The 27545-nt window shown below is 43.7% G+C and overlaps 1 protein-coding gene across 3 annotated transcripts in view; it reads left to right on the forward strand.

The window, feature by feature from the left end:
- DDAH1 (dimethylarginine dimethylaminohydrolase 1) overlaps positions 1-24699 on the forward strand; it is a 92451-nt gene extending 67752 nt beyond the window's left edge. For all 3 annotated transcript variants that reach the window (XM_072041620.1, XM_038183371.2, XM_038183372.2), the window contains exons 2-6: positions 6701-6800; positions 7918-7991; positions 8578-8697; positions 19600-19743; positions 20193-24699. In XM_072041620.1, the coding sequence (XP_071897721.1) occupies positions 6710-6800; positions 7918-7991; positions 8578-8697; positions 19600-19743; positions 20193-20309 (546 nt within the window). In that variant the 5' untranslated portion in view covers positions 6701-6709 and the 3' untranslated portion in view covers positions 20310-24699. The remainder of the gene's footprint in view (positions 1-6700; positions 6801-7917; positions 7992-8577; positions 8698-19599; positions 19744-20192) is intronic.
- Positions 24700-27545: the final 2846 nt, after the last annotated feature.

Below are 27545 nucleotides of genomic sequence, written 5' to 3' on the forward strand. Positions count from 1 at the left end.
TAAGCTAATGTTTTGAAATCACGTAATATCAGTGAAGATAGAAAATCCAGACTATTGTTTATTTGTTATCAGTTCATCCTGTTGCAGTTTCTCTGCCACAGGATGGGTGTGAGATTAGATGATGCCTTCTGCACTGCTGAAAGGTTGTGTGTGTCTGTGTGTGTGTACATGTGCGTGAGCAGATGGGGCACCAGCATTTGGGGCACCTATGGGAGGAGGTTGCCACAGGACCTCCTGAGATGTGCCAGGCTGGAGCTCTCCTGATGTGCAGCTGAGGAGACTTACTCATAAAGACTTGACATGAAGCCCTGGAGGCTACCTTCTACTTTCTGCTCCTCCCCTATCAGCTGGTCCCTTCCTGTGTTTTCCATGGTCCAATTCTCTGGATCTTTCCTGTTCCCCAGCCGTTCCTAGTCATGCTGTGCTTGCTCTGATCTCACGGTGCTCTAAGGGCCATGGACATTGAGCACCAGGTACATCAGCTCTAGGCACAGTTTGAGACTATTTTAGTAGTAGTGGATTTGGATCCATAAGAAGCAGTGTGTGGGCAGTAATGCGCGGGGTAATTATCCGTGTGGCCCTTTCTGAACTCCATGGATCAGGAACTACCCAAACCCTGCTAAAAGCTGCACCTGTACCTGGTGGGCTTTGTGTATTGGGAACAATGGACGAGCTCTTTTCTGCTTGAGGACGTGGCTTGGGAATACCTAGGTGTTCATTCTTGTCCCCACTGTGGCCTTGTCTGCGTGAGGAGAAGTGATCACGGGTGAGCGGGAGGAGGGAGCCCCACTTGCAGGCCTGGCAGCACAGCTCCACGTTGCTAGGGCACTGAAGGGGCAGGGTTCACTGAAGCCCCTGAAAAGGGAACCCCTGAAAAAGGTTTTCTGGGTGTTCTGAAGCAGCACCGCGTTGTCCACACGCAGCAAGGTGCAGTCTGGTTTGGTCATGTTGTGCTCTGAGAGCTCTGAACTGAGTGGTTTGGGTGGGATCCGTAAGGGTACCTCGGGCACAAGTACCCCGTGTCACCCCGTAATGTGGTGCCGAGCAGCTGCAGGTCTTCACCTTGCCTCCCCTGCCTGAAAGAGGAGGGGGTGGACACGAAGGCCCTGCGTGGGTGGAAAAGAGGAATCACTTGCCAAGGCAGACTGCAGTCCTTCAGCTGGCACAGGAGGCAATGGCAGTTACAGGGCGTTCGTACCAGGCTGTGCTGGAGCCTGTTTGCTGGGATGAAGCTGATGTTCCTTGTCTTGTACATAACTCTTCTGTGATTTGATCTGCTTTGAAGAGCAGCTCTGGAGCGTCTTGTTCTTCCACTGCTTCCTGGCTGATGTCTCAAAGCTGGGACCTTTTCTGGTGTCAACAGAGCTGCAAACAGGCATCGGAAACTCTGCCATAACCCACATCCCACTGATTTGTGAGATCAATGCACACTAGGGTGTGTATCTGACCTATTTAAAGCGAGAAAATAACCAGTACTGGGTTATTCTTAAAGGAAAAAAAAAAAGCTCAAAACTATTACAATGCTGCTTTATTTTCTTTGAAGCCTCTGCAAGCCCAGAATGGCAGTGCTTATCATCAGGGGGAGACAGGCCTTCCTCATCTTCAAACAGCAGATTCAGACAGGCGAGCATCTGGACCAAGACCAACACTGGTATCTGTTTTTGCAGAACTGAAGTCTACCCTTCCCTGGCCCCGGATTTGTCCCTCTCTATTTATAGTCCTCACTCGGAGCCTTGCTGAAAAATGCATTATATATTGACAGTGGCACTTCGTGAACTCGGAACTAATGGCTCCAGAAATAGTCACCTCAGAGATATCATAGTCCAACTTTTGCATATATTGAGTCTGACATTTGCTTTGCATGGCTATAAATGACAGTTTAAAGCACAATGAAGTAGAGAGTGAAATCCAATAATTGTGATTTACCGTGCTGAAGAAATTGGTGGTGGACGTAAAATTCCAGGAGACAATGCAGTAGTGTTTCTTGGGCTGCAAGTCCTTTTTGTTAGGGCTGCGGTCTCCAGAGAACTGAGCTGTTAGCACTTAAAGCTGAACTCTGCTGTTTCAGGAACCTAATTTAATCTCTGGTTCACTAGATGATCATCTGCTTTCTGAATCTCTTTGCATCCTTTCATTTGAAACAGATCTGCAGATATCTCCCTTTCACTGAGAGCTCGGAGACAAATGCAGATGGGTAATTGCAGTCATTAAAGAACGCTTCATTTGGTACCATGCACAGCTTCTGCCCAGATCCAGCTGTGCCCCTGCACCCAGTGGCATTTTGGAGCCTCGGGCATGCGCTGCCGAAGTCCCAGCACCCAGCCCAGGTGTTAGCCCGGCAGCTTCTTTGCTGGCCTCTTCTTTGCCTGGAAGAGTCCGTGGTTCATAGTGGAGTGCTGGCTTCAGGCTCCTCTTGCAAAATCATTTCCTCGTTTCCACTGTCCTTCGAAAAGATAGTTTCCTTCTTATTGTCAATAACATAAGTCTCATAATGTGGTTAGCACACAGAATACCAGTAAATAATTAAGGAAACGGCCTCTGTTTGGAGTGCATCAAATAGTAATATAGAGAAGGAAAAATCCCAGCACATCAGTTACAGTAATTGCTGGAATCAGCAGTCCGGCGGGTAATGAGCTCCATTTGTAAAGCACGAGGAAATTAGATTCTTATAAATGTCAAACGCAGTTATTGTCCTCTTTCCTTGAAACAGAACCAAGCTGGCTGAAGTCCATTGTCTCTCCATCAGCTTTGTTATGGATTAGACACATCCCGTCTCACACCAGGAATGTGCTTATTAGAAAAAATATCACCACACAAAGCATACAAGCTTTAACACTCATCTGATGTACTAATGGCTACGTTTACAATAAAACCCAATATTGTGTTACAAACCTTAAGCTGACCTGAGATAATACGATACAGGAATCTTAAACGATACAGATGAGTGTTCTCTTTGTGTGATACAATTCTGACTACCTGGCGTTTTATTTTTCAAATAAAGGAGATAAAGTGAGGGAAGGTGACTTTCCTTTTTGGCTACTTTGAAAAAAGTAAATGATAATTCTTCCTCATAGTGAATACGCTTGTAGTCGGTTCATGTCTAAATGCTTAATGTATTTTGCAGCTGTCTCCTGGGTAACGTGGCTTTACAGAAGACTTAGTCCATCTACCTTTCTTCACTTCTTTCCTGGGAAAAAAAGCAAGAGGTGGTTATGCATTCAAAATCAAAGCTAGCTCTGTGAATTAGTCTTTAATTCATTGTAAAATCCCACCACTATGCATTAAGACTTTATGCCTCAGAAAATCTGGGGTTGGTTGCTTTGGGAGAACAAAACACAAGGATAGAGGGCTCTGTACAAACCCCTTTCCTGCAGCCCTATTTTTAACTTGAGGATAGTGATCACTTGTCTCTCATCAGCTAGAGATGGCACCTTGTGTTCTCTCTGTGCAGGAGCTGCACTGAGTGACACAGTCCTTCCTCATTTGGAAACACTTTCACCAAGGCTCAAGGATGGAGCCAAGCTCTTGATTCCATTTTGCAATGAGATACAGACTCAAGCAGCTTGTGTGGACTTTACCACCTATTAACCCTGTCGCTGAATGGTGCAGGTCATGTGTCTTTGGTGACAAGCACTGACACTGAACGTGCTGTATTGGAGAGCCTGCTGGGGACTGCAGTGTTGCTTTGAATATGTCATTGTGGTGCAGGTGATGCAAGTCTGCGCCCTCCCTGTGCATGAAACTCAGCTCTATGCAAAAGCAGAAGGGCTGGTCATTTTTGGTTTTGTTTTTCCAGAATACTGTATTTATGAATCCTTTTCTCCCAATAGTCTTTTTGATAATGCTGTCTTCCCTCCAATTTTCTGTCTCAGTTTGTGCTCCTTCTTCCATTTTTGCTTCTACTGAATGAAGCTCCTGGTGTTGTCCGTATAAAAAAAATAAATAACAGTAACTTGAGCCTTCTTTTTATTTTACGTAAGCTGCAGATATTGAAAGAGATTCCTAGCATATGTCACTAGGTGTGTGAACAGCACTTTCTAATTAAAACTCTAGGAAATTCCACTGGTTGCTTAAAAACCTCACAAAACACAGAGCCATAGACTTGAATCCATAAACAACCATGATGGAAAAAAGATCCAGTTATTTACACGGCAATCGTTTTATTTATTTAAATTTGGTTTTGTAAGTTAAAATGAGCACAGCCCTGGGAGAAAAACATCTTGAGCGTTTTATGTATATCTGCAAGGACTGGAACAATTACAGAGCAAATTAAACCAGTTTTCAGTGATTTTGGACAACTTACAGATGTGATAACTTCCCTTAATGTCTATGCCACAGCTGCATCAACCTCTGCAAATTAAATAAAGAAACAATTTGAGGCATCTCTGACATAGCCTGGTGGTTAAATTGTAATCGGCACCTGGTAATTAAAACACGTATGGTTGAAATGACAACTCTGAGGTCAGTATTTACTGTTCACTGTTCTCATTAGCTGGGTCCTTTGCTTAATTGGTTCTCTAGCAGAAGGGCTCCAAGCCTGTGCTGGCGCAGGGCCTGGGTGCTGCTGCCTGCACCAAGGAGCTGTGGATGCGCTCCAGCCTCATTGCCTGCAGCCCACGCCCTGCTCACTTCTACCAAGGTGACTTTGCTGGCTTCAGGGCTGCTTCTCAGGGCAGTGCAAGCATTTGCATTGCTGCAGTGCTCCGGTCAAATGCCTGGTGTAGTTGCATGCGAGGGTATCCTCGTGCCCAGCCTTTAGTTTGTTGGTCTGCTTCGTTCTGGCACAATGCAGTGAGTCTGTGTGCTCTTGGACTGGGCATGGCACAATCGTATTATCCCCTGTAAGCCAATTGTTTTCTTCTTTGGGGGTCTTATGGTTTTCATAAGCACCAGGATGGTACAAACAGTGGGGCTGCACAGGCAAAAGAAATCCTGGTATCAGAGAGCACATGGATGTTAAGAAGCATTGTGGATTTTGTACAACAGGCAGTTTTCCAATTGTAACTCAGCTGCTTCCCATTGATTTTTGAAATACCACACGGGTCCACTCCTCCTTTTAAACCTAATTTTAAAGATCACTGGAGATGGAGCAGCAGGACCAAGAAAGGTGAAGCTTACTGCTACACCTGGAGACTCGAGTGCAAAGACGCAGCCTGAAGTCATTCTAGCATCAAGCGAAAGACAGGATCAAAAAGAAACATTAATAATTGTAAGGGATGTGCTTCAGGCTCGCTCCAGACTGCATCTCAAAGCAGGGAGGACAAGTCCCTCGGTTTGGGGAAGCTCCTGGGTGCAGCCCTGTGTTGCTATTTAACCCGTGTGCAGGTGGCACAGAGACCTGCCTTCATCCTGCTCAGCCTCAAACTGAGCCTTGTGCTTCAGCAGCGTGCTTGTGCTGTGTCTGTGAAGTGACTGGGCAGGGCAAATGGGCTAGAGGAAGGGGTACCCGCAAAGAGCACAGCGGATCTGTGGTAAGATGCCGACCCGGTGCATCCCTTAGGTCCCTACGTCAGCTGCCCGGCAGTCCCTGCAGACCAGCCTGCTCTGGCTGTGCTTCAGGGCTGGGGCAGCGACACGGGTGCCATGTAACCGAGTCATGGAAAATGAGCAGCAAAAGTGGGCTTAGGTGGATTGTGTCTGCCCCTTCTCTTACTCCCTGAAGTCAGCACTGCACCTATGAAGGCCTGACAGCTATGCAGCGTGCTGCCACTGCTCTGAGCCTGCTTTCCCTGCTGTGACAGGCCTGGCTTGGGGCGCCCACGTCGCTGTGCTGCCAGGGTAGCCCCTGTTGGTGCATGGTGCTGGAGGACAGGTATTGTGTCACCTACTTTAGCTCCCTGTGTTCTACCTAGAAATGCTTAATGTATCGTGTTAAAGAGGTAAAGGACATACAAAAATCAGTGCTGTCTAGAAGGCCCTCGCTGTGTCTTCCATGGGTTAATGCTCTGGTTAACCACGGCAAGGAGGTTTCGCCAAGCACGGAGGTGCTGCTGTGCGGGACCAGAGTTTGCACGTTCCTGTGGATGAGGCAGTACTCAGGTTGATATTTTGCAAGGTGTAGTCGTAAGCTTTGGGGAGCAGTTGGTTGTGTGGGTGCTTCTTTTCAATTACAGGGCACCAAGACAGTGGTGCTTGAATGTAACGTGTGTTAACCCCTCATGCGGATGGCCAAAGACATGAAACTGTGGGAGCAGCTTCTGCGCTCAGCATCGTTAGCAGCCCTCTTGGGAAAGAAGAAAAATGGGAAAGCTGAATTCCCCAGTTCTGTCATGGACACCAGGCAGTGGGAAAAGGGCTGGGGCAGCCCTAGGCGTCCTGCCACACACAAAGCCTCACAGCAAGAAGCCACACTGACAACATGTAGAAATGGGAGATGCGCACACACACACCGAAATGACAGATCTTGCAGTTCTCTGATGTGGTAGCTCAGAAGTGCGGAGAGAACTAGTTCTCAGGAAAGGTGGAAAACTATAGAGAAAATGGACACAATGATTTCAGTTTTTTTCTCTGACTGAATGGAGGTTGACACATGGACACAAGGGGCTCTGCTGTCCATCTTTCTCTTGGTGTGTTAAAGAGCTTTGATTTTTATTAAAGATAGTGTTTCAGGTAGGGTTTGAGTTGTGTGTGTTTGTTGTGTTTTTTTTAAGTTTTCAGTGATACAGACAAAGTCTGATCAAAACAACTTTTTCTTACACAGGTTGAAGCCATGAAGAGAGTACTAGAAAGTCTTAACCTCAATATAGTAGAGATGGTCGATGAAAACGCGACCTTGGATGGTGGAGATGTCTTATTTACAGGTATAGTGGTAGTAAATTTGCTGTTTAAATATTCCAACTGCCTAGAAGACAGCATGTTATCTGTTGTCTGCATAACAAGATGTTGTTCACGTGGCTTGTTAAATCAGTTGTTTGCTAAATGTCACACAGGTAGCCGAGAGATTAATTTTCAGTGCAACCCTCAATGTCCTGCCTAATGTCTGAGTAAATGAAGTAGCAGTACACACAGTACAAAGAGCAGTACTGTGCATACAAATTTTATTTTAGCTTGTAAAACGCCAATAAGAAAAATGCTTTCAATAGTCAGCTGCCTGCAGTTGTTTCATATTTCTTATTACAAGCAGCTATGCTTATACAGACGCGTTTTCAGGAATCATGAGGGCTTGATGCAGACAATTGTCACCGGTTCAACGAATCAAATACAAAAAGTACATTTTAGTTTATGCAGAAAGTGGCGGAGTTGTCTGCCAGATGTCATGTGCTAGACAACTTATATGCATGGTTGACTTCAAGGATGAAGATCCTGACAGTGTTTTTTGTGTCATTAAGCCCATTAGGCATTTTCTCACATCAGCTGTGTATACGCTTGCTCCCCACCTGCGCTGAATGAGCCTGTTCATTTTGATCAGCATCACAGCAGACTGGCTGCTTGCCTCTGCTCATGGAGGGGAAGGAAGGGTCTCAGAAGAGGCAGGCCAAGAAGGAAGGCCTTTCTAACACAGCACAGCTCCAGCACCGATTGATTTCCTCTGGAGCTTGAGGGTGCCAGCATCTGCAGAGCTGCCTTGAGACCAGAGGAAATCTCAGAGGGAGGGGGAAATGGTCAATCAGTGCTGTACTAATCCAGCTCAGCTGTTCTCTTTCCTTACTCAATGACCATTGCAGGGCTTTAGGAGAGGAAGCTATTTATGCTTCTAGCAAAACACATCTTCTGGAAAAAATAATTGCTTTAAATTATCAGCTCACGATTGTAAGTTGCATGCCTTGAAGCTGAATTTTCAGTTTTACTATTCAACTTAAGAAGAGAAAGATAAGAAAATATATTAAAGGTTGCCTCAATATGTCTCTAAAGTTGGCCTGGTTTTGAAATCTGCTTGTTTGACAGAGGAGCTGATGTGATTTTTTTTTTCTATTCCAGGCAGAGAATTTTTTGTGGGTCTTTCCAAGCGGACAAATCAACGTGGTGCAGAAATTCTGGCTGACACATTTAAGGTTTGTGAATTCATTCATGCCACAGGAAATACAAACTGTCATCCGCTGGATCAGCTGAAAAATTATACTGGGCAAGACACTTATCATATTCTTAAGTGCTTTGTTTAGAATTTCTTTGTAAAAAATGCTAAAGTTAATGAAAAGGTTTGAACATCCTTTAAAGAGACAGATAATGAAGTTAGATCTGAATTGTGGGATCACTGCATAAAAGTAATTTGGAGAGTGGGAGGCTGTTATTATGTGAAAGCATATTGACATGTTCTTAATGTTCTCATGTATCAGCACCGTGTTCTTAATGCTTGTCCCTGGGGAGTTTTTAAGTACATACTGTTTAATTACGCATTTTAATGCATTGCTTTACAGTGGCAACAATAGTATTATGAAAATGTTCTGCATTTTACTCCAGTGCACAAGACACGCTGGTCCAGAGGGGTATGTTGTACTTAAACAGTTGACATTGTGCCCTGGGATATGTTGCTATCGCTAATTTGCAGAGAGTACAATTAGTTATGGAATGTCTCAATATAATTATGGAAATAGGACTAATTAAAAATAATTATAGCAACCATTCTTTGCTCTTGTACAGGATTATGCTGTCTCCACAGTCCCCGTTCATGATTCTTTGCACCTGAAGAGTTTTTGCAGCATGGCTGGACCAAACCTGATTGCTATTGGATCAAGTGAAGCTGCACAGAAAGCCCTCAAGGTAAAGCAGATAAGAAAATTTTCTTTAACCTGCAAACTAGGTTTGTTTGTTTTTAATCACTGCTCAAGGATGCTGGAATTTTAAAATAGATATAGATCAGTGAAATAGGAAATCAGTACATCTCCTCTGTGTGCAAGCTGTGAAGAATGTTTATATCAGGTAAGAGAACAGTGACATTAATTTAATTAATTTAGCTTAAGCTATCTACATTGATTTATAAAATGGAATACACAAGTTATTATTTACATTTTTTTTGATTGAATGCAATGGGTTGGTGATAAGAGGGAGGAAAGAGATATTATCAAGGCAGTAGGAGATGTTTGAGCAACCTGGTCTAGTAGAGATGTTTGAGCAACCTGGTCTAGTGGAAGGTATCCCTGCCCGTGGCAAGGGGGTTGGAACTGGGGCTTTAAGGTTCCATCTAACCCAAACCATTCTGTGACTCTGTATTTACTTCAGATGTTGCTGTGAGAAATTGCCAGAAGATAAGTAAAAGGAGGAGGGAAAGGGGCACGGACCCTGTCATGAAGGTGGCTGGTGTGTACATTTTTTTTAGTGTAGGCTTTCTGGATAAAATCAGTATGGAACTCCAGCCACAGGGACATGGGTGCAGGACTCCCCATCCCTTCATCAGATGGCTACAGGGTCAGGTTCCTTTCTGTTCACTTTTTCCTCTCTGCTCGCATCAGGCTTTCATAGCAGGATGGCTTCAGCAGAAAGGGAGAGTTGTCATCCGAGCCTTGCCTTTCTCTGAGCACTTCGCTTTAAAGGACCAGGGGTGGGTTTGAGCCTTCAGGCTAGGGGGCCTTGTGAATCTGGGTCTCTTTGCTGGCAGACTTGCTTACCTGTTCTTAGGTTTTGCCAAAGCCTTCTTGATGCAATGTGATCACTCATGCATGGAGGAAGCCAGCAATAGATGGGGAGGGGTGGAGTAAGCTCTCCTTAACTATAGTGAGAAAAGCCTCTGAAGTCCCTTCAATTTAAATGCATCTTATATCTCTTGCTCTGATCATAAAGCATAAATTATTTTAAGGAACAGCGCTGCTATTGGTGCCCATGGCTACTGATCTGTATCTGCAACAAGTAGTACATTTACTGTGGACGTAATAAATAACTCTGAAATCTTGTTCCAAAAGAGCTTTGGAACCGATCCTGCATGTCTTGAACACCTCCTTGGCTTCAGCAAGCTAGTGATACCAACTTCAAAATGTGACGCTGGCTTAAAAATGGCCTTACTTGCCCGCAAGGTGGAAGCCTGTTCTCATTCTTACTGCTGTGCAGAGATGTTTCCTTGCACATTTGCTCTTCAGGTTTTTATAGATCCTCTTCATGGGCATAATCCCAGGACTTTACATTTCCCAACAAGATCATTTATTCTATCAGAGCTCAGCAGAGGTTTGTTGTTTGTTTGTTTATTTTCCATCTTGTGATAGCTCAAGATTTAAAATGTCTCAGTGCCCCGCTGATGTAAAACCAATGTTTCAAATCTGCTCAGGATCTCCCCTGCTGGACACTGCTTGAATTATGGAGGGGGAGAGAGGGAAGTGCAATTCTGGCTGGCTTAGATTTGTAGCCTGACAGCCACGGAGGGAATAGGGTAGCAGCCTAATTGCTTTGATGAGCAATAAGCATGAGCTTGGGGAGCTGTGAAACAGGAGGATGGTCTCTTGGTTTCCTGCACAGCTCTGAGTGGCTGTAAGTCTGCTCGTTCATTTGAATGACCTGGGGAAGTTACTGTCTCGTTAGAGATCACTGCGTGGAGCTCTGGGAGCCACATCGCCCTCTGCTCTTCCCTGAGGAACTTATGACAAATGGCTTTGGTTGAAAAGGTCTGATGTTCCTGATGCTGTGAGATTGATTTAGTCTGGGATGGAAAGTGCTCTGTCTTTCCCTGTGAAATATGCACTATCCCAAATATTCAGGCTCAGACTCAAAATGCCTCGTGAGCTGCAGCCTGATGAAGTTTGCAGATATCCAGACAACCATACTCTTGTATAGAGTGTTTATAAACATGAGCAAAATTCAAGTACAATACTGGTTACTCAGAGCTGCAATTTGAACTTGAGCCAGGACTAATCTGAGAACTCATCAGTCTGATTAAAGCCTTTTGCACAGCTCGGCTAATCGTGTTGCAGTGCATAAATTTAGCTATTGTAGCCAAAAATATTTTTGTATAAGCTGATTAAATGATGCTGATAACTAGCCATTAAATAGAGCAGATACCACCATTAATCAAGGTGCAGTGAAAAGTGAATACACTTTGAAGAAAGTACACTGAATAACAAGGTAATCTAGCAGTTTGTTGTTTAAAAGAAAATCAATTTTGTCAGTTTTCAGTGTATTTCTGTGCATCAGAGACTGAGTAGCATGTTCACATGTGTGTAAGGGTTATATTTGCTCACGCTCTGCGAGCTGAGGTTCTCTTCAAAGAAATTATATGAAAAGAAGTAAGTAAAGCATCTCCCCCAGAAACGATAGGAATGGTCGTGCTGCTTCTCCCCAGCTTTGTCTAATGTTTGAATTCTTGCTTTTTGACCTAAGTGATTTTTGTATTTATTTGCTTCCCTCTGAAAAAAAAAATAATCAGTTGGTAATCAGTCTCACGCCCTGGTGGAAATAAAACCGCCTTAGGATCTCTATGAGGTACTGATCCTCAGAATTAAAAGCTGCTGCCTGACTTTGGGCCTGTCTGCCAATCCCCGCAGCCTGTGCGGCCGTGCAGTCCCCTGAGCACCTACCAAGTCATTGCCTGTGGCAGCCCAGAGTGCTGCTCCCTTAGCTGGATGGCTCCTTGTGTTAAGCCTCGGCTTTGTTGTTGCCGTTCTTCATGTCTGCTCTGGAAATGCTCTTGTACAAGAAAGCTGATGTTTCTGAGAAGTTACGGTAGTCTGTTTGGTTTTGTTCTGTGGGCAACAAATGAGATGCTGTGTCATGCTAGACTAAGATTTTATAATTAAAATAGGATTGTTTTTTTTCCTATTAGCAGTCTTATTTGAAAGACAGCAGTTTTTCTTGATTGTTCTTTCTGGTGCAACTCATGTATCCATATGATTCCATAAAAACAGAAAAAGAAAGGACATCTGGTGCTCAAGTCTGGCAGAGTGCTGTTTATCAGGAGTGTAACGGAGAGCACTGCAAGTGAACTATAAAATGAGTGTACAGGGTTTAGGATTATAGAGCACATGCTAGAAGCAGATAATAAATCAGAAGTGACATTTTAACCATGAAATCCTCTTCAGACTCTGGCAAGGATAGAATATTTATTTGGGCTGCAGCTGAAAAGAGAAGCTTAAGGAAACTGGGTGAAAGAGAGAGACAAATTAACTACAGAAACTACCGTGGCCTGTCCTGGTTTCACATCTGAAATGTTAGCTTCCCTCTGCTGCTTGCAGTGTGCATTTAATTCCTTCTTGCAGTTAACCCCATTCATAATTCCATTGCTGAATGTTTGCCATAGTTGTTGGGCAGATAAAGCCTGGGGCGATTTTTTTTTTTTCCAGTTCTCTCAGTGAGGCCAGGAGTTCTCCAAACGTGTCACCTTTGGGCTCTGATCCTGCATCTCTGGAGGCTCTGGCTGGGGCCCTGACCATGAGCATGAGGAGTCGATGCCTGGGCAGGTGCCAGGCGGTGCTGCTGGTGCACGCTCTGCTTCCTGCTGTCTGCACCCAGGGGTGCAGTGTGGGCTCCTGCCGGGACAGCAGAGGAGCAGGAGCCAGCCTGGGGCCCAGTCAGGTCCACTTTCAGCAGCAAAGGCAAATGCTAGGATTGCAATGGGATCAGTGCCCCAGTGTGTGCTGACACTTCTGTCTGTGCTCTCTCCGTATGCTAAATCTTGAAAATTGTCCTGCTGGAAGTGAGGCTGCCCTCTGCCAAGCATGAGGCAGTGTGGCCAGGCGATGTCTGGGCTGTGAGCAGTGTGGCCAGGTGACAAGGCACTGCAGTGAACACGGCTGGGCTCACCTCCACTCGCTTCCCCCAGCAGTGCTGCCTGTGTGGGACCCAGTGTGCTGGAGACACCTGCATGTGGAGCTGCTCCCCAGTGCCCCAACCTCACTAGTCAGTGAGATTGATACTCTCCTGATCATAAAGAAGAGTACATACAGTACTGGAGTACTCTGACTTCAGCAAATACCTATCCTTTTTTCTCCCTTGAATAAAAGATTGGACATTATCGCTTTGCCTTGTTATCAACTCTTCTGTTCAGTATCTTCTGTGGGTAGTGGAGCTGTTCATCCATCTTCTGGAGCATTCCCTGGAGGACGCTATTACAAATGCAGCCCCTCTATTTTGACAGAGGTCAAGGAAGTCTTAAGAAAACCACATCGTAAGCACACAATAGAAAGAAATCTCTTTTGGGCAGCTAGGCCAACTAGTCTGTATCCAAAGCTACGATCACAGCCATGCTTTTAAAGACTTGGGCACAAGAAGCTGTTACAGCATTGGCAGAGTTGCCCCCATCCCTGTGATTAAATGCCTTTTTTTCTCACTGTGTCTTGGATAGCTCAAGTCCCTGCAGCGTGTGCCAGCTTTAAGGAGCAGAATGCTGTTTGCCTGCACTACAGCAGGGACGTAATGCCTGCATAAAAGCTTTGGACTTCCCAGCTCACAGAAGTGTCTCCAGAATGGGCACCTAGAAGAAAAGGTCGTATATCCTGTGTGCTTACAAAGCAGCCCATATTCCCCGGGCAATACAAAAAGGCTAATCCGGAGCTGCTCCTGCTATTGTCTGTACAGTGGCTTTCTTTTCTAGTAATGCAGCAGTTTGCATGAGCACATTATCTCTTATTCCTTAAGAATTCATCATTTGTGCCTCTGCTTATTCCCTGCATGAAGTCATAATCCTCTATTTACGATATCACAAAGGGTTGCTGTGGAAATGATTACTAATATTAATAACCCAAGGAGGATGACTTCAGGTACGGAATTAGCAGAAAGTGCAGATGAATCCTGACTTGTGTAATGCAGCAGCAAAGAAGTTAGTGAAATCCAGAGAACAATTGACAACCTGCTCCTTAAAATAATTAAAAAAAACAAAACAAAACAAAAAAAAAAAATGTGCTCAGCATTATAGGTAGGAAAATTAGTCAATTTATAGGATTCTGTGCACTTTCCTTTAGCACGTATTTGCTTGCTCTGGATCAGGTCCTGTGAGACATTGCATGCTTTCAGCTCCTCCTGATTTTCCATTACTTCATGAATTAAGGGTGTGTGGCATCTCAGAGGACACAGGTCTTCACCGGGTACCGGATGACCTGCTGTTTTAAAAAGGCAACTACTTGTGCTTTTCTTTTAATTAAGGTTGGATGCTGTAATGAATCTGCTGCCCTGAACTGAGTGTCAGTGTTGTTCAGTTTGTATGTAGGCAAGAGAGCTGAGTCTTTTGTAAGATACAGACTTAGAAGTGTATTTATAGAATAAAGTGTTGTATTTGTTTTTGGTTTGTTATATTGCTTTTTTTGTTGCTGTTTTTTTTTTTTGGTTTGTGTTTTGTTTTTATAAAAGGCGAGGCAAGTGTCACTTTACGTATGCGTTTGTCATCACCAGGAGCTGGGTCAGAGGCTGACAGGCGATGTCATTCGACTTGCGTAAATGAGGGCTCACATTCCTGTGCCTTATTTTTCCTTTGCCTGCTCTCTCCCTGGGTTCCTGTCCCAAACGACAGGATGTTCGTCCTGCAGGCGTCTGGCTGAGAGCAACAGCAAAGGCTAGCCGCTTCCTCTTCCCCACCTCAGGACACAGCGGCCCTGAGGCGCTGCCGTGGGCAGGGGCCGGTGAGGTGCTGTGAGGGGCCATGAGGCGCTGTGAGGGGCCGCGCAGTGCCACACATCTGTGGTGAAGGAAGGGGTGGCCTGAGCCCAGCCACGCCGTGGGCCGGAGTGGGAGAGGTGTCTTAGGGAACTCGGCGTTCTGGAAAAGATGACTGGGAGGGCGCAGGAGGGAGGAAAGGGCCCAAAGCCCAGCTGCCGAGGACATGTGGGGGCAGGCGGGGATTAAAGCCGCGCGCTGGCTGTGTGCCCACTGCAGACTGGGTGCCGTGGCCATGGCCGACTGGGGGCGGCATGGCTGGTTTGGATTAGGTGTGGCGTGCGGTGTTCTGTTGTACTCGTGGGATCCTGTGCTTGCATCTGCAGGGTTTATTTTTATATTGTATTAAGTATATTATATCTCTAGGAGATGTCTGTGTTCTTCACAAAAACACTAGATCATTCCTAGTGCTATTTGCGCTGCACAGACCGGCTGTGCTGTCCCCTTCCTACTGTTGTCCCTCCAGCTCCTCCACCGTACTGGTGTGATGCTCCTGACAGACCCTGGCATCTGAGCAGGGCACTGGCTCTAACAGCTCCCCTCTCTTGTTCCCTCCTGCCCATCTGGTCAGGGTCGCTTTTGTCACTGCTGCGTTCAGGGAAGCTCTCAGAAAATGTCGCATGCTGTGGTGCATGTGCAGGCTGGGCACTGGCACCCAGGCGAGTAATACCACGGCACAGCTCCCCAGCCCCACTCTCCGGTTCAAGCCCAAGGCTGCTGCTTTCTTGCTCCAGTGTCAATTATTTCTTCCAAATGCGACGAAGCGAACTTAAGAGGCAGAGACAGGGCAACAAAATGTGAATGAAATTCAGTGTAGATGAATGTAAAGTGATGGGGCTGGGAGAATGCTAATGTGAACTTCGTGTAAGAAATAACGTGCTCCGGCTGATCGTTACCACAGAAATAAGATCTGATCAAGAAACTGAGATTGTCATCTGAGCTGAAAGACAAATGGAGAACATTATTACGCCACCAGTTAAAGCTGTGGTGTGTCTGTGTGCTGTGTGTTGGCTGTTACATGCCTTTTGCGTGCACCATCCCTTCATTTAAAAAAAAAATAAAATAAAATTGAAATGGAAAGACTTGGAAAAGGGTAATAGATGGACAGATACCCAGAATAGTTTGTATAAAGAGACAAATTAAGCAAGCTCTGACTATTACCTGGAAAAGAGACAGCTAAGAGGGGATGATAGATGCCTGTAACACCATGAATGGTGTGAAAAAGGAGTTTGGGGACTGATTGTTCTTTGTCTCTTCTGGTGCAAAAAGCAGAGGAATTCCAAGGGCCAGGAGCTTCATCTTGCTTCCTCCGAGTTATTTTCCTGATAGTGAGCAATAATTTATATTCCCAGACAAGTGCTCCTTCCTCCAAGCAGAAGAGAAGCACACTGTGCTTCCAGACTGCCCAGCCAAGCGAGGGAGATGTTACTGCGTATTGCTGGGTTACTCTTCTCATCAGCATAGATCACCCTGCACCCCAGAAAGCCGTCATTTTCATCATTGCAGGCAGACCTGATGTAGCTTAATTTCTTCTCACAGCTTTCAATCTGTTGGGTTAAAATCTCCCAGTTTACTCTGTACCCCAGGCCATGTGTTCCTTACACTTCAGTGTAAAACAGGCAAAACTTGGATATGTTTGGAAAGAATGAGGAGAGGAGGGATGGAAAAATATTGTAAATAGTTTTTTATAAGAATACCATGACTAGAAGGATTTAGGAAAGGTAACTGGATAGAATGTAGAAGGGGAATGATCCTGTGGGTATGGATTTGCATGCACTTGCATGTTTGTTTTTTCTCTTAAATGCTAAGGGCTAGGAAAGGAGAGCTAATTAAAACAAAAATCAGAGCCTGAAAATTGAATTTTGTTTCTCTGTCAACGTGATGTGGGCATTCTTACATACAGTGTTTACTGTCATGTTGGAAGAAGAACAGGTGCTGTGTGTTTGTCTTTGCTTGTGTGGTGCTGGAGGTAAGAAGGCATGGGGCTAGTCACTGCATCCCATAGCTACCGGCATGTGAGCAGGTCCCGAATGGCAGCAGGGCTCCAGCTGGGACCTTCCTTCTACAGGGACAAAGTGTCTGGGCCTGGCCTGCCTTAAATGTGCATGTGGTCATCTCAGCTCAGCTTGTGATAATAGGCCCTGAACACATACACATTTTTCCTTCATGCATAATGCTGCTTCATATTTAGGATTATTTAGCTTATCCATTACCTCAGTTGTCTGAGGACACACTGTAAAAACTATAGAAAAAGCATTTTAGGCTATGCGAATGACTTCAACATAAGGAAAGCATGACTAAGGGCTGAGAGAATGTGCAATGAAAATTACCCTCTCTGGGCTGAAGAAAATTCCCAGAAAAACTAGGCATGCGGGAAATGCCTGACTGTTAACATAGCTGGTCATATGTTTGTGGGCAGAAAGCCAGCCCGAGCGCATTGTGCGAGGGCTATAGTCTTTGTAAACCTAACTTTTCCCAAAACAATACATATTTGGGGGGGTTATTTGATAGAAAATATGATCAAAGAACCTTGCTGTCGTGTTTTTCTCTGCCTTGTAGTCCTGTCTGGCCAGGTGCATGTGCTCAGTGACTTTATGTCATAGAAATATGTAAGACCATGGGTCAGGTTAAAATAACCTGATTACATCATATCAGCGTATTTCTGTTGGATCCAGAGTCTCCCTGTGGCACAGGTCTGGGGTGTTTTTGCCTGTACACACTCTCAACAAATTGGTTTTTGGAATTTTATTTCAACATGCAGACATAGTTATAACAGGGATGAAAGCTTGCAAATATGATTTCCTTCTTATCTTAAAAGCCAAGGAAGAGAGTAATTTTATATTGTCAGACCACCAGTTACTAATAAATGCTATCTTGCAGCGGTGTTGTTGCTAACAGAACCCATCCCCACTGCCGCAGCCAGGTACTAAGACTCCCATGCTTCTCTTTCTCATTTTTTTACTCATTTTTTCTCTTCATTTGTTCCCAAATTAATTCATACACCACTTCTCTGTTTTTTATTTTTGAAATCAATCCTCCTAACGTGCCCTCACCATCATCTCCCAGGTTTCCTGAAGCTGGTTCGTGTCTGCTCAGTGAGGGCCTTGCACTTGTTCTTCATTTCTGCTCACTGTGGGTGTTCCAACTTGGAGCATTTTATGGAAGCAAATGAATGGGAGATGTGTCCATACACTTCTGTTTGAGAATTCATTTATAATTTCTTATGGAAATGTTTCAGAGTGAGTCACAATGCATTTCTGATGAACAAACTGTTTCTACAGAAAACTGGTAATATAGGATTCTGTTACCAACAAGGACTGGAGAAATCACAACTGCTTGGGAGCTGAGCGAAACCCAGGCAGTGGCTTTTCCTCTACCGCTATGTGTGTTTCAGTGTGGATTTAATTAATATGTTTCCTTAATCCAGACTTAAAAAGATTATTTAGGAAAGGGAGGCTGTGGGTAGAGGACAAGTCTGCAGACTTGTTACCAGGGACAGCAGCAGCAGGGGGTGCAGGCGTGTCACCTGCTGCTGGATGCCTGCAGCATCGAGGAGAGCTTTAAAAAAATACATCATGGCAACGGAGCGGAAACAAATTCATAAATAGGGAAGTCAAACATGGTGAGTGTGGTAATAAAAATACATCCGGTAAAGTAAAGGCGCAAGGATTTTTCCCCAGCAAAACACATTAACCTTTTATGGAGGTAGATGTGACCTTGGGAGCTCAGCTGAGATTCATAACTGAAGTAGGAACAAGAAATAACAATCTGATAATGCTTCCTCAAGAATGCATTGCATTCTTCGCTATGAGTTTCCATGTTCTCCACGGGATGTGGATGACTCAGGCTGCAACATGAAAAATGCATCCAGGCCTATAAAGGAATTACTGTAGCTGTGGAAGTGTGAGTTGTTATGGTGCTTCACAATATGTTGGAGATGCAGTTGTTCAAATTCAGCTCCATATGGCATTTTTTATGAATGAGTAGCAGTACAAATGACCTTACCAGTAATTTGAAGATGACTGTACCTAAGATCAAAGTTTGCTCTCTGCTACATGATGTAGATCTGCGGGATTTCCCTGAGAAGGGAATTTAGTTGAAGAATTTTGTGAACAGAGTGCTAGTTTATTTTTAACATAATTTTAATGTGAGTAATTTTAAGCTGAAAAAAAAGCTTAAAAATCTGTGTGGGAACACAGGAGGACTAGGAGAGAAACTGAAATACTTGAATTTGCTTAGGCTTTGGATAGGGCCAAAGCTTTGAGCTTTGTTTGCTTCTGCATTATTCTAGGTCTCTGTCAGAGACACTGGTATAAAGCTGGAGTGGTACAAAGGGGAGCCAGGCTTCTCGTCTCCAGGCTTTTTCTATCTTTAGTAAAAAGTTGAGCCTAATCCAAAACTCGCGATCTCAGGCTTCTCGTGTGCTGAGAGTCTCTGTCTCGGAAATTCTGCCAGGATCCAAATTTGAGTATGAGCCCTATATTTATAAACCCAACTTCTGAAAGCCACCAGCTCTACTGTTCTGACAAGGTTATTGTGTTGTCCCCTTGGGAACGAGGATTAACTCAGACGTGCCTTCTCGCGCCCCGGCACAGGTGCCTAGTGAAAGAGTAACTGCTTGGAAAGCAGAAAGGAGGTCCTTGAAAAGAATTAAGATTGGGCTGATAGCCAAGCTGGGAACCGTTCCTGTCCTGTTTGTGTTAATTCACACTCGTTTTATAAATATTGAATGATGGCTGCTTTTCTCAAAGGTGCTGAACACCTATAGTTTCTGTCAAAGTGAGCGGGAGGTTTGCATACTCAATGTGCATTCCTTAAGGAAAAGTCCACGGACTGCTCGTTGAGTACACTGCTTAATCCTGCTGTTTCCAGGAACTGTTTGACAGAGGTTTTCTACTGCTCTTTTTGGGTAGGGTTAGTAGATTCTTCCTTGAAGGCAGAGATAAAGACAGATCTCCTTACTTGCTGTATAGCAAAATGGCTCTTGGCTGACTTGGCAGTTGCAATTAGCACTTTTTTGAAGGCTCTGTTCTTGTATTTGTGTGGACCCCTCTAAAGCGTTTGGTCTAAGTAGCTGCACTTTTTGTCTCCTGGCAGACCATGCAACAGATGAGTGACCACCGCTACGACAAGCTGACAGTGCCCGATGATGCCGCCGCAAACTGCATCTACTTAAACATTCCCAGCAAAGGCCACGTCCTGCTGCACCGAGCCCCCGAGGAGTACCCAGAGAGCGCAAAGGTGAGAGAGGTGCTGAGCATGGCTGGGAGCCCGCCAGCATCCTGGCCTCTCCGGGAAGTCGCTGGGCACTGACATTCGGTGCTTTCCAGAATGGGTTATATCCTGTCATGGAAAAAATCAGAGGGCTGGCTTTTGAAAGGTGTTGGGCCTGGGCTCTACGTTCATCTCCATTATTGATTTAATTTTGTCTCTTGTGCCCCTTGTGCTTCTTCTGCATGACTGGGAGCAGTAACAGTTCCCCTTGCTGCACTATTGTTGGTTGTGAACCTTTTGAGAGCTGTAGGCAGAAGGCCACATACACCATAAATGTTAGCATTGATTACAAACCATGAGACAGCTTAGCACCCACTGAGCCAGCCATGCCTGTTCATTCTGTAAATAGTTAGAGAAAAGGGAAAATAGTAAGTGTAAAATGTAATGATTTCTGTTGTATTTTCTTTCCTAAATAGGTTTTTGAAAAACTGAAGGACCACATGCTGATTCCAATAGCCAACACAGAACTGGAGAAAGTAGATGGGGCACTCACCTGTTGCTCTGTGCTTATTAACAAAACTTCAGAATTATGAGTTTACAGAGTCCCTCCCTTGTAACTGGCAATAATGTTACACACAAGGTAGACGAATCTGTATCCACACTTCTATTGTTTTTATTGACAATCTACTGTACCACTGTGCTACTAACCCTTGTTTACAAATTTTTTGCTTTGTGTAATTTTATTATGTCCTTGCAGATGGTATTTAAGGTGGATGTATGCTTTTCTTGAGGGGTGCATAACTGAAGTATGTTAGTCCCATGGGCTAGCAGAAGACACTTAAAATGGCTGACCCCTTATGTTAGTGATTTAACTTATCTGTGTGAAAATTTTATGAAAACCAACTAATTCTCAACACTTCAAGAACCTCTGTCTCTGTACTGTTGCCTTCTCCTGTCTTTCTCTTGCTTCCTTGATCTGCGTCTTTTTTTCCTTCTTCAGTCTTTCATCTCCTTTTCTCTCTTTTCTTTCAGTAATGCAAGGTGTCGGTGGGGACTAAAGAAAGTTCAGGGGGCTCATGAACTTGGTATCTTGTGTGGTTGGGAAGCTGGAACAGTGGGCAATAGACTGCTCACTGTCTCAGCCATATCACATTGCTGCTGCTGGGCAGAATCATGCCTAGAATCAGTTTCAGACGCCAGGTAGCAATTTTGGGAAAAGCTTTCTCTGACAGGTGCATTCAAGGGCAATGTCTGCCTGGGAAACTTGGATGACAGAGAAAGAAATTGCAGTGCAGCCACATACGACATGTCCTGCAAGTTCAGGTCCTGGTTTGCTGCTCATGCTTTGTATTCACTTTAGTGAGAAAGAGAGGGGTTTTTTTTTTAAAGGCCAGATCCCAGGGAGCACCTGGACGACAAAAATGAGAAGTTCAGATGGTCTTGGAAAAGTTAAAACTCTGAAAGTAAGCAAAATTGGTTTTCTATTCTATTGTTTACTTTCCTTGTATTTGTCCCTTAGTTCTGCTGTTTTCTCTTCTTTTGGAGGCCACATACTAGCAAAATTCAAAAGGAAAGGCTGATAGAATGAGTTGAAGGACAGTTATTCCTGGATTATGCTCATGAATAAGGGAAGCTATTGTTTCCTGAAAGATTGGCATGTGTACTTTATCTGCCCTTGGGTTAGTTTTCCTTGGAACAATTACCATCTTATTTTTTTAATTGCATGAATATTTACTGTGGTATTCATTTAAAACAAATACAGTTTTTGTAGCAAATTCCACTACATGTTTACCCACTGAGTCATACTTTTTTTCACCACAGTAAAGTGAAGCATTCCCCATTGTATTCACATGCTTCTTGGTAAACCATTTGTAAACTAAGGATGGAGAAATTCCCAAACAGAGGCAGCAGTGGGAACTCTCCGGAGACTGACAAATAGTCTGAACATGTTATCGACTTCCTAGGCACCTCCTCCACCTTTCCTGAACCACTTGGGGCATGTTTCTGAGGTACAGTCAGAAGCAAGCAGCAGCAGGGAGGTTAGCAATGCGTTCTGTAGCACAGCAAATAGTATTAACCGAGTGCACACTTTGGTGTCCTCTGGAAACCCACACGATTTTCCACACAACCATAAGGTTGGAAACACAAGTACATATATCTATAGGTTCACAGGGCATTTCTCACCCTACATCAGTGGCTAATGTGGAGCAAACATCCTGGCAGCCATGGCAGGATGCATCTCATGTCTGGGCGCACTGTACGTTGTGATGACACGAGGCACCGTGAGGAAGAGAACAATGATGAGCAAATGAAATGTATCTGAAAAGGTGTGTCCCAAAGGAGGTCCTTCACCAGCCAAACAGCAGCTGTTTTTGTGGCTGTCCCAAAGGACTCTCCTGATGTTTCTCCCTTGTCTCCTCCATTTCCATGAGCTACCATTTCAGCTTGACCCACATGATCAGACTCTGAAGATGTAAATGTTGCAGTGGGAAATCTCTGTTCTCCCCTTCCCTCAGTGCTTTTTATGTATCTGGTACAGCGTCTTGCATTTTAAAATGAATTCATACTAAACAAAGATTTTGTGCCAAAAAATAACCCTTTAGTATTTAACTATAACTTCTAGAGCCAAGCTTTATGCTTAAAAACTTCCGTATCTGTGGAGGCTGTTGTAAAAAGCCTGAACAGAACCCCCTGACTTGTCTGTACTCTCCTGGCCTATCTGTTTCAGTCCCTCTCCATCATCTCAGTTGGGAGCGGGAGCATCCAGCTGGCCTGTGCCAGCTAGGCTGTGGGATTTCCATTCAATTCATGCCTCAAACTTCTAGTTGTATTTTTGCCCTCTCTTTCTCCGACTACGGCTTCTAGTTTATGGTACAATAAGCACTTTTCTCTTTTAACTCCAAGTGGAGTTTCCTTCTGCTGCCTCAGTTCTCCTACTTGTCTTCTTTTTCTGCACTCCCGTCTCCTTGCTGTTCATTCCACAGTGGACAGTCCTAAATTTTCTCCCTCCTTGACTAGGTGCGAGGTGGGAGGAGAAACCGAGGTGTCCATTTTTACTCTGAGGGACTTCTTTTGAGCTGGAAGGATGACTGTCAGCAAGGGCTGTACATCTAGAGAGTGACAAGGGAGGTGACTCCTCTTCAGGATTGCTCCAGAAAAGAGAAAAATGTGGTGGACATTGTTGATACCTTGTGTCCCTGAAAGCAACAGAATAGGTGATAATGGCTTTCCTACAGGAGGGAGAGGGAAGAGCAGATCTCAGAGCTGAGAAACACCTCATTTTCCAGAGAGGTTGTTGGTATTATTGCCATTTAGGTTTCCTTGCCTTCAAGGCTGTATTTTGGCATACAGAAAGAGGAGAGGATTGGCTGAGGGATTTGAATTCCCTCAGGTGGTTATTTCAAATTGTACTCTAACTTAGGTGCAGAATTTGGGTGCTCTAAATCACGTGTGCTTCGTTTCCATTTGACAGAGTTTGTCGTAGGTGTGATAGGCTCCTAATATACATGCATCTTTGATGCCAAAAGTTACCTAAACTGATTAATGGGATTGCCATCACTTCTCTGCTTTTAGCATTATGCTTTGTTATCGCATTAAAAAACAAGCGACAACTTTAAAAGCATTTCAGTTTGTGCATTTACAGTATGGTACTAAGAACTAGAGTCATGCCAAATGCTGCTACTTCTTGCTGTTTGCTACTTTTTCTACTGCCCAAACAAAGAATTCAGTTGCGAGGACATTTCTGCTGTAACACACATACATCTAATGGGCGTCCTGTGCATCTTGTCACTTGAACATTTCTCAAATGTCTGATGTGAATCATCATCCTTGATTAATATAAATAATAAGATGAGATCCCCAAAAAAGGAGATGAGACACTGAACTGCCCACATAAAACATTTGATAACAGCTGTCAGGCTGTATGACATAGAAGGTCAGTGCAGAAGATATTGTGGTTAATAGCTCAGCAATGGGGTTTGAATTACTCATCAGTATTTTTTTTTTCTATGACCAAGCAGTTTAGCTTAGATCAAATGAAGGAGCGGCAATGTGCATTAAAGATCTTTCATGGTTATTATCTTTACTATGAGTTTAGAAAGATCTGTGTTATGTGGGTTTCTCTCTTTAACAATGTGAATACAGTATCTCTCTCTGCAATGAAAATGTGAATGCATACTGTACTTACAAGGTAATCTTGAATTCTTCCATTTCTGCATTTTTGTCATTTCCACGCTAATATAATCCTTTTTGGTCTTAAATAGATGCCACTATGAAGCTGTTCTCTGACTTTTTGGATGTTTTCCATGTAATAGGTACAGAGGTCATAGGCAGCATCATGTCCAGTTTTAAAAATAAACATTCAGTGAAATGCAGAACAAGCAATCTGCTTTTTCTGTTTGTTCACAGCAAATTGGGGATGAAATATGGAAAAAAAAATAAGCTTTTGATTTCACTCATCTTCTTAAACATTTTATCAATGAAGTCAGAGCCAAATTACTTTAATACAAAATACTGGCATTCATGTAGAATCATTTTGGGAAAATAATTTACTATTTAAGATTCTCTATTTTTGTTTTTATCAGTAAGGAAGCTGAAACGATAAGACTGCTTAAAGAATGGTATTTGTTAAGTGATTGTGAACAAAGTATCATTGGAGCTCGTGTATTTTCAGAAAAGTTTTAACTGGACGTATGATGTAACTTGTTTAGAGTTGCATGTGAATCGTGTTAGTCACTGTTTTACATTGTATTGTTCTGCAGTACACAAATATGACTACTGAACACAGAAGTGTTACATTTCATCAAACTTAAAATCTTGCTGCAGTATATAGTTTCCCACTTTTTGTGCCAAAAACATCAGTACATTCCATAATCTATTCTAATAGAGGTTTGCACTTTGATTTTTTTTCTTTTTTGTGATCCTTGCAGTTTCATTACTATATATCCCCATCACAATGGAATAAAGTGTCAATTGTACTGTGAACTATGTAGTTCTTGCCTCTTATTTTGAAACTGCAAGCACATGCATTTAATTTAATACTGTGTCATGACATCTTTTTATTGGGAAGCCTGCTACATATCTAGAAATAAAGCAAGTAATAGACACAAGTACTAAACCTTCAATCCTGTTAGAAGAAATCTTGACTCTTTAAAAACAAATCATGATTTCAGACTTACCTTTAAGAATAACGTAGATAGAGGAGTTATTGGCTAAGTGTGCTTAGCCAAGATAACTAAACAGATGTTATTGTAGTACAGCATTTTTCTGTAGTGTGTGTATTTCCTGCAAGTTACCACAAATGAAACGACAAAGGTACAGTGGCATGATCATTGTTTTAATTCTTTCTGTAGCTCTTGCACCTTTCCCTCCTGCAAGATGTCAAGAGAGTTGACAGCGTTTCAGATGTTGCTGTGTGGTAATATGACAGATGGCTGCGTGTTTTATATCTAAATACGACTTGTTGCGTGCTGCAGATAATGCAGGTGGTGCTAATCTCTGCTTGTACTCTCGTGCGCTAATATGACTAGACTGGTATTAGGAGTAATGATACTAGGAGACAACTCAGTTGTCTCCTAGTATCATTACAACAACCCACCTCCACGAAGCCTAGGGTAAGTGCTTGTAGGCCTTCAGTGCCACCGTGTGGCAGTCAAAGTTTTAACTGTCTAAGGCCTCAATATTGTTGCTGCAACTCTATATTTAGGAAATGCAACATAAAATAACAGTACTGAAGCGAAAGAATTACATAAATTCCAAACTGTACAGCTTGGCTACTAATAGGACTTTAAATAGACTATAATCTAATAGAGCTTCCTGCTGGAGAAGCAAGGCTAAGGAAATATTTTGTTACAGCTGATGTAAATATAGCCATTGTACTAATTTACAGGAGTTAAAAGTAAGTTTTTTATAATATTGTATTTAAATTGGTGATACCTACTGTGGTAGCTTGGCACAATTACTTCATGTAGTAAACTGCATCATTTACACACATCTTTGTGTACCTATTTCTACAGAAGAGACTTGGTACCAATTTACTTGAATTTGTTTCAAAATGGCAAACTTCTTTGACTCAGAAATTTATTCTATATGAACATGACACATGTACATAATCATGTAAACCAATGTAGTGTCCAAAATCATTCCACCTCCCTTGAAAAACGTTGTAACTCACTCACTTCTCAATATTGAACTACTGATGCTAACCTTCTGAAATTAATTACATACTGAGAGTAGTCGTCTTCCAGTTGCCTGGACCATTCTTTTTTTTTTTTTTTTAGCAAATCTGCTAAATCTATTCTATTCTTGTATTCTCTAACCACATGCCCTCCTCCCCGATGGCTCAAGTTAATCCCTTTCGGTTTGCCTCACGCTGGCCTACGTGGCTGAGGAATCCAGAAGCCAGACATTGCGTGGCTTTGAACTGCACCTCTCGCTGAGCAAGGTTATTAATAACTACCCTATGTTATATATGGAGTGGTAATTCGTGTCGAGAAAATGGTTGATATTAATAAAGAAGGGGGAGATTTGGGAGCGTGGCCATGGGGGTGGGCAAGCCCCGTGGTTGATGAAAACATCAGACTCTTAACGATGAGGCCATCAGGAACCTAAAAGAGTTTAGAGGGAACAAAGAAGGGTGATTCAGGAGACTCCATGCAGTCTCAGGTTGCTTGTTCTCCGGCCGTTAAGGCATGGAAGTTTCTGGGTGTTTGCTGTTGCTGTTATTTGCAAAGTTGTTTGACCAATGAAAAGTTGTTTTTGAAAAGGACTGATGTGGAGAAAAGGGTATAAGAGGGGAGCCTGCCCTCCAGATAATAAAAGGCAACGCGATGTAATGAAGTTGTGTCATCAATAAAGAAGCAGAAATAAGGAATGAAAAGGAACAGGTGAGCAGAACGGAGACCAGGACGGGAACAGGCACATTGATCGCCTCATGAAGATGGGTTCGGCCTGTTATATATAGAGTGGTAATTCATGTCGAGAAAATGGTTGATATTAATAAAGAAGGGGGAGATGTGGGGGTGTGGCCATAGGGGTTGGAAAGCCCCATCGTTGATGATAACATTAGACTCTTAACGATGAGGCCATCAGGAATATAAAAGAGTTTAGAGGGAGCAAAGAAGGGTGATTCAGGAGACTCCATGCAGTCTCCGGTTTCTTGTTCTCCATCTGGTTTCTTGTTCTCCAGCCGTTAAGGCATGGAAGTTTCTGGGTGTTTGCTGTTGCTGTTTAATGCAAAGCTGTTTGACCAATGAAAAGTTATTTGGAAAAGAACTGCTGTGGAGAGAAGGAAAAGGCAACACGATGTAATGAAGTTATGTCGTCAATGGGGAGGCATAAAGAAGGAATGAAGAGGAACAGGCTAGCGGAACGGAGACCAGGACGGGAACAGGCACATTGATTGCCTCATGAAGATAGGTTCAGCCAGACTCAGCAAACCGCTCAGAGAAGCTCGTACTGAAAGTTACTGGAAACAGGCGCACCGGAGCTGGGAAGAAGCTCAAGCTGAGAGAAGCGGACCCAGCACACAACTGCCCCTTGCTGGTAAGCAGCCGGGCATTATGGGGAATCATACGTCCTTAGGAACAAAGACTGTCCTGGTAACCTTACAGCTTATTCTCCTTATTAACAGTTGGACAGTTTACTATCCTGAATTATGGGACCAAATTGAGGTCAAGGTGTGGGACTCTGCAACTAAAAACGACAAGGTTGCAGTGGAATTGCTCGGCACCTGGCGAGCAGTCTCTGAGGCCCTAAAGAGCCCTGTGGGACCACAATCAAAAACGTGTGGTTTGCCAGACAGGGAGCTACTGATCCTTCTGCTACACCAT

Source organism: Anas platyrhynchos, chromosome 8 (genome assembly GCF_047663525.1).
Source record: "Anas platyrhynchos isolate ZD024472 breed Pekin duck chromosome 8, IASCAAS_PekinDuck_T2T, whole genome shotgun sequence".
In the NCBI taxonomy this organism is placed as follows: domain Eukaryota; kingdom Metazoa; phylum Chordata; class Aves; order Anseriformes; family Anatidae; genus Anas; species Anas platyrhynchos.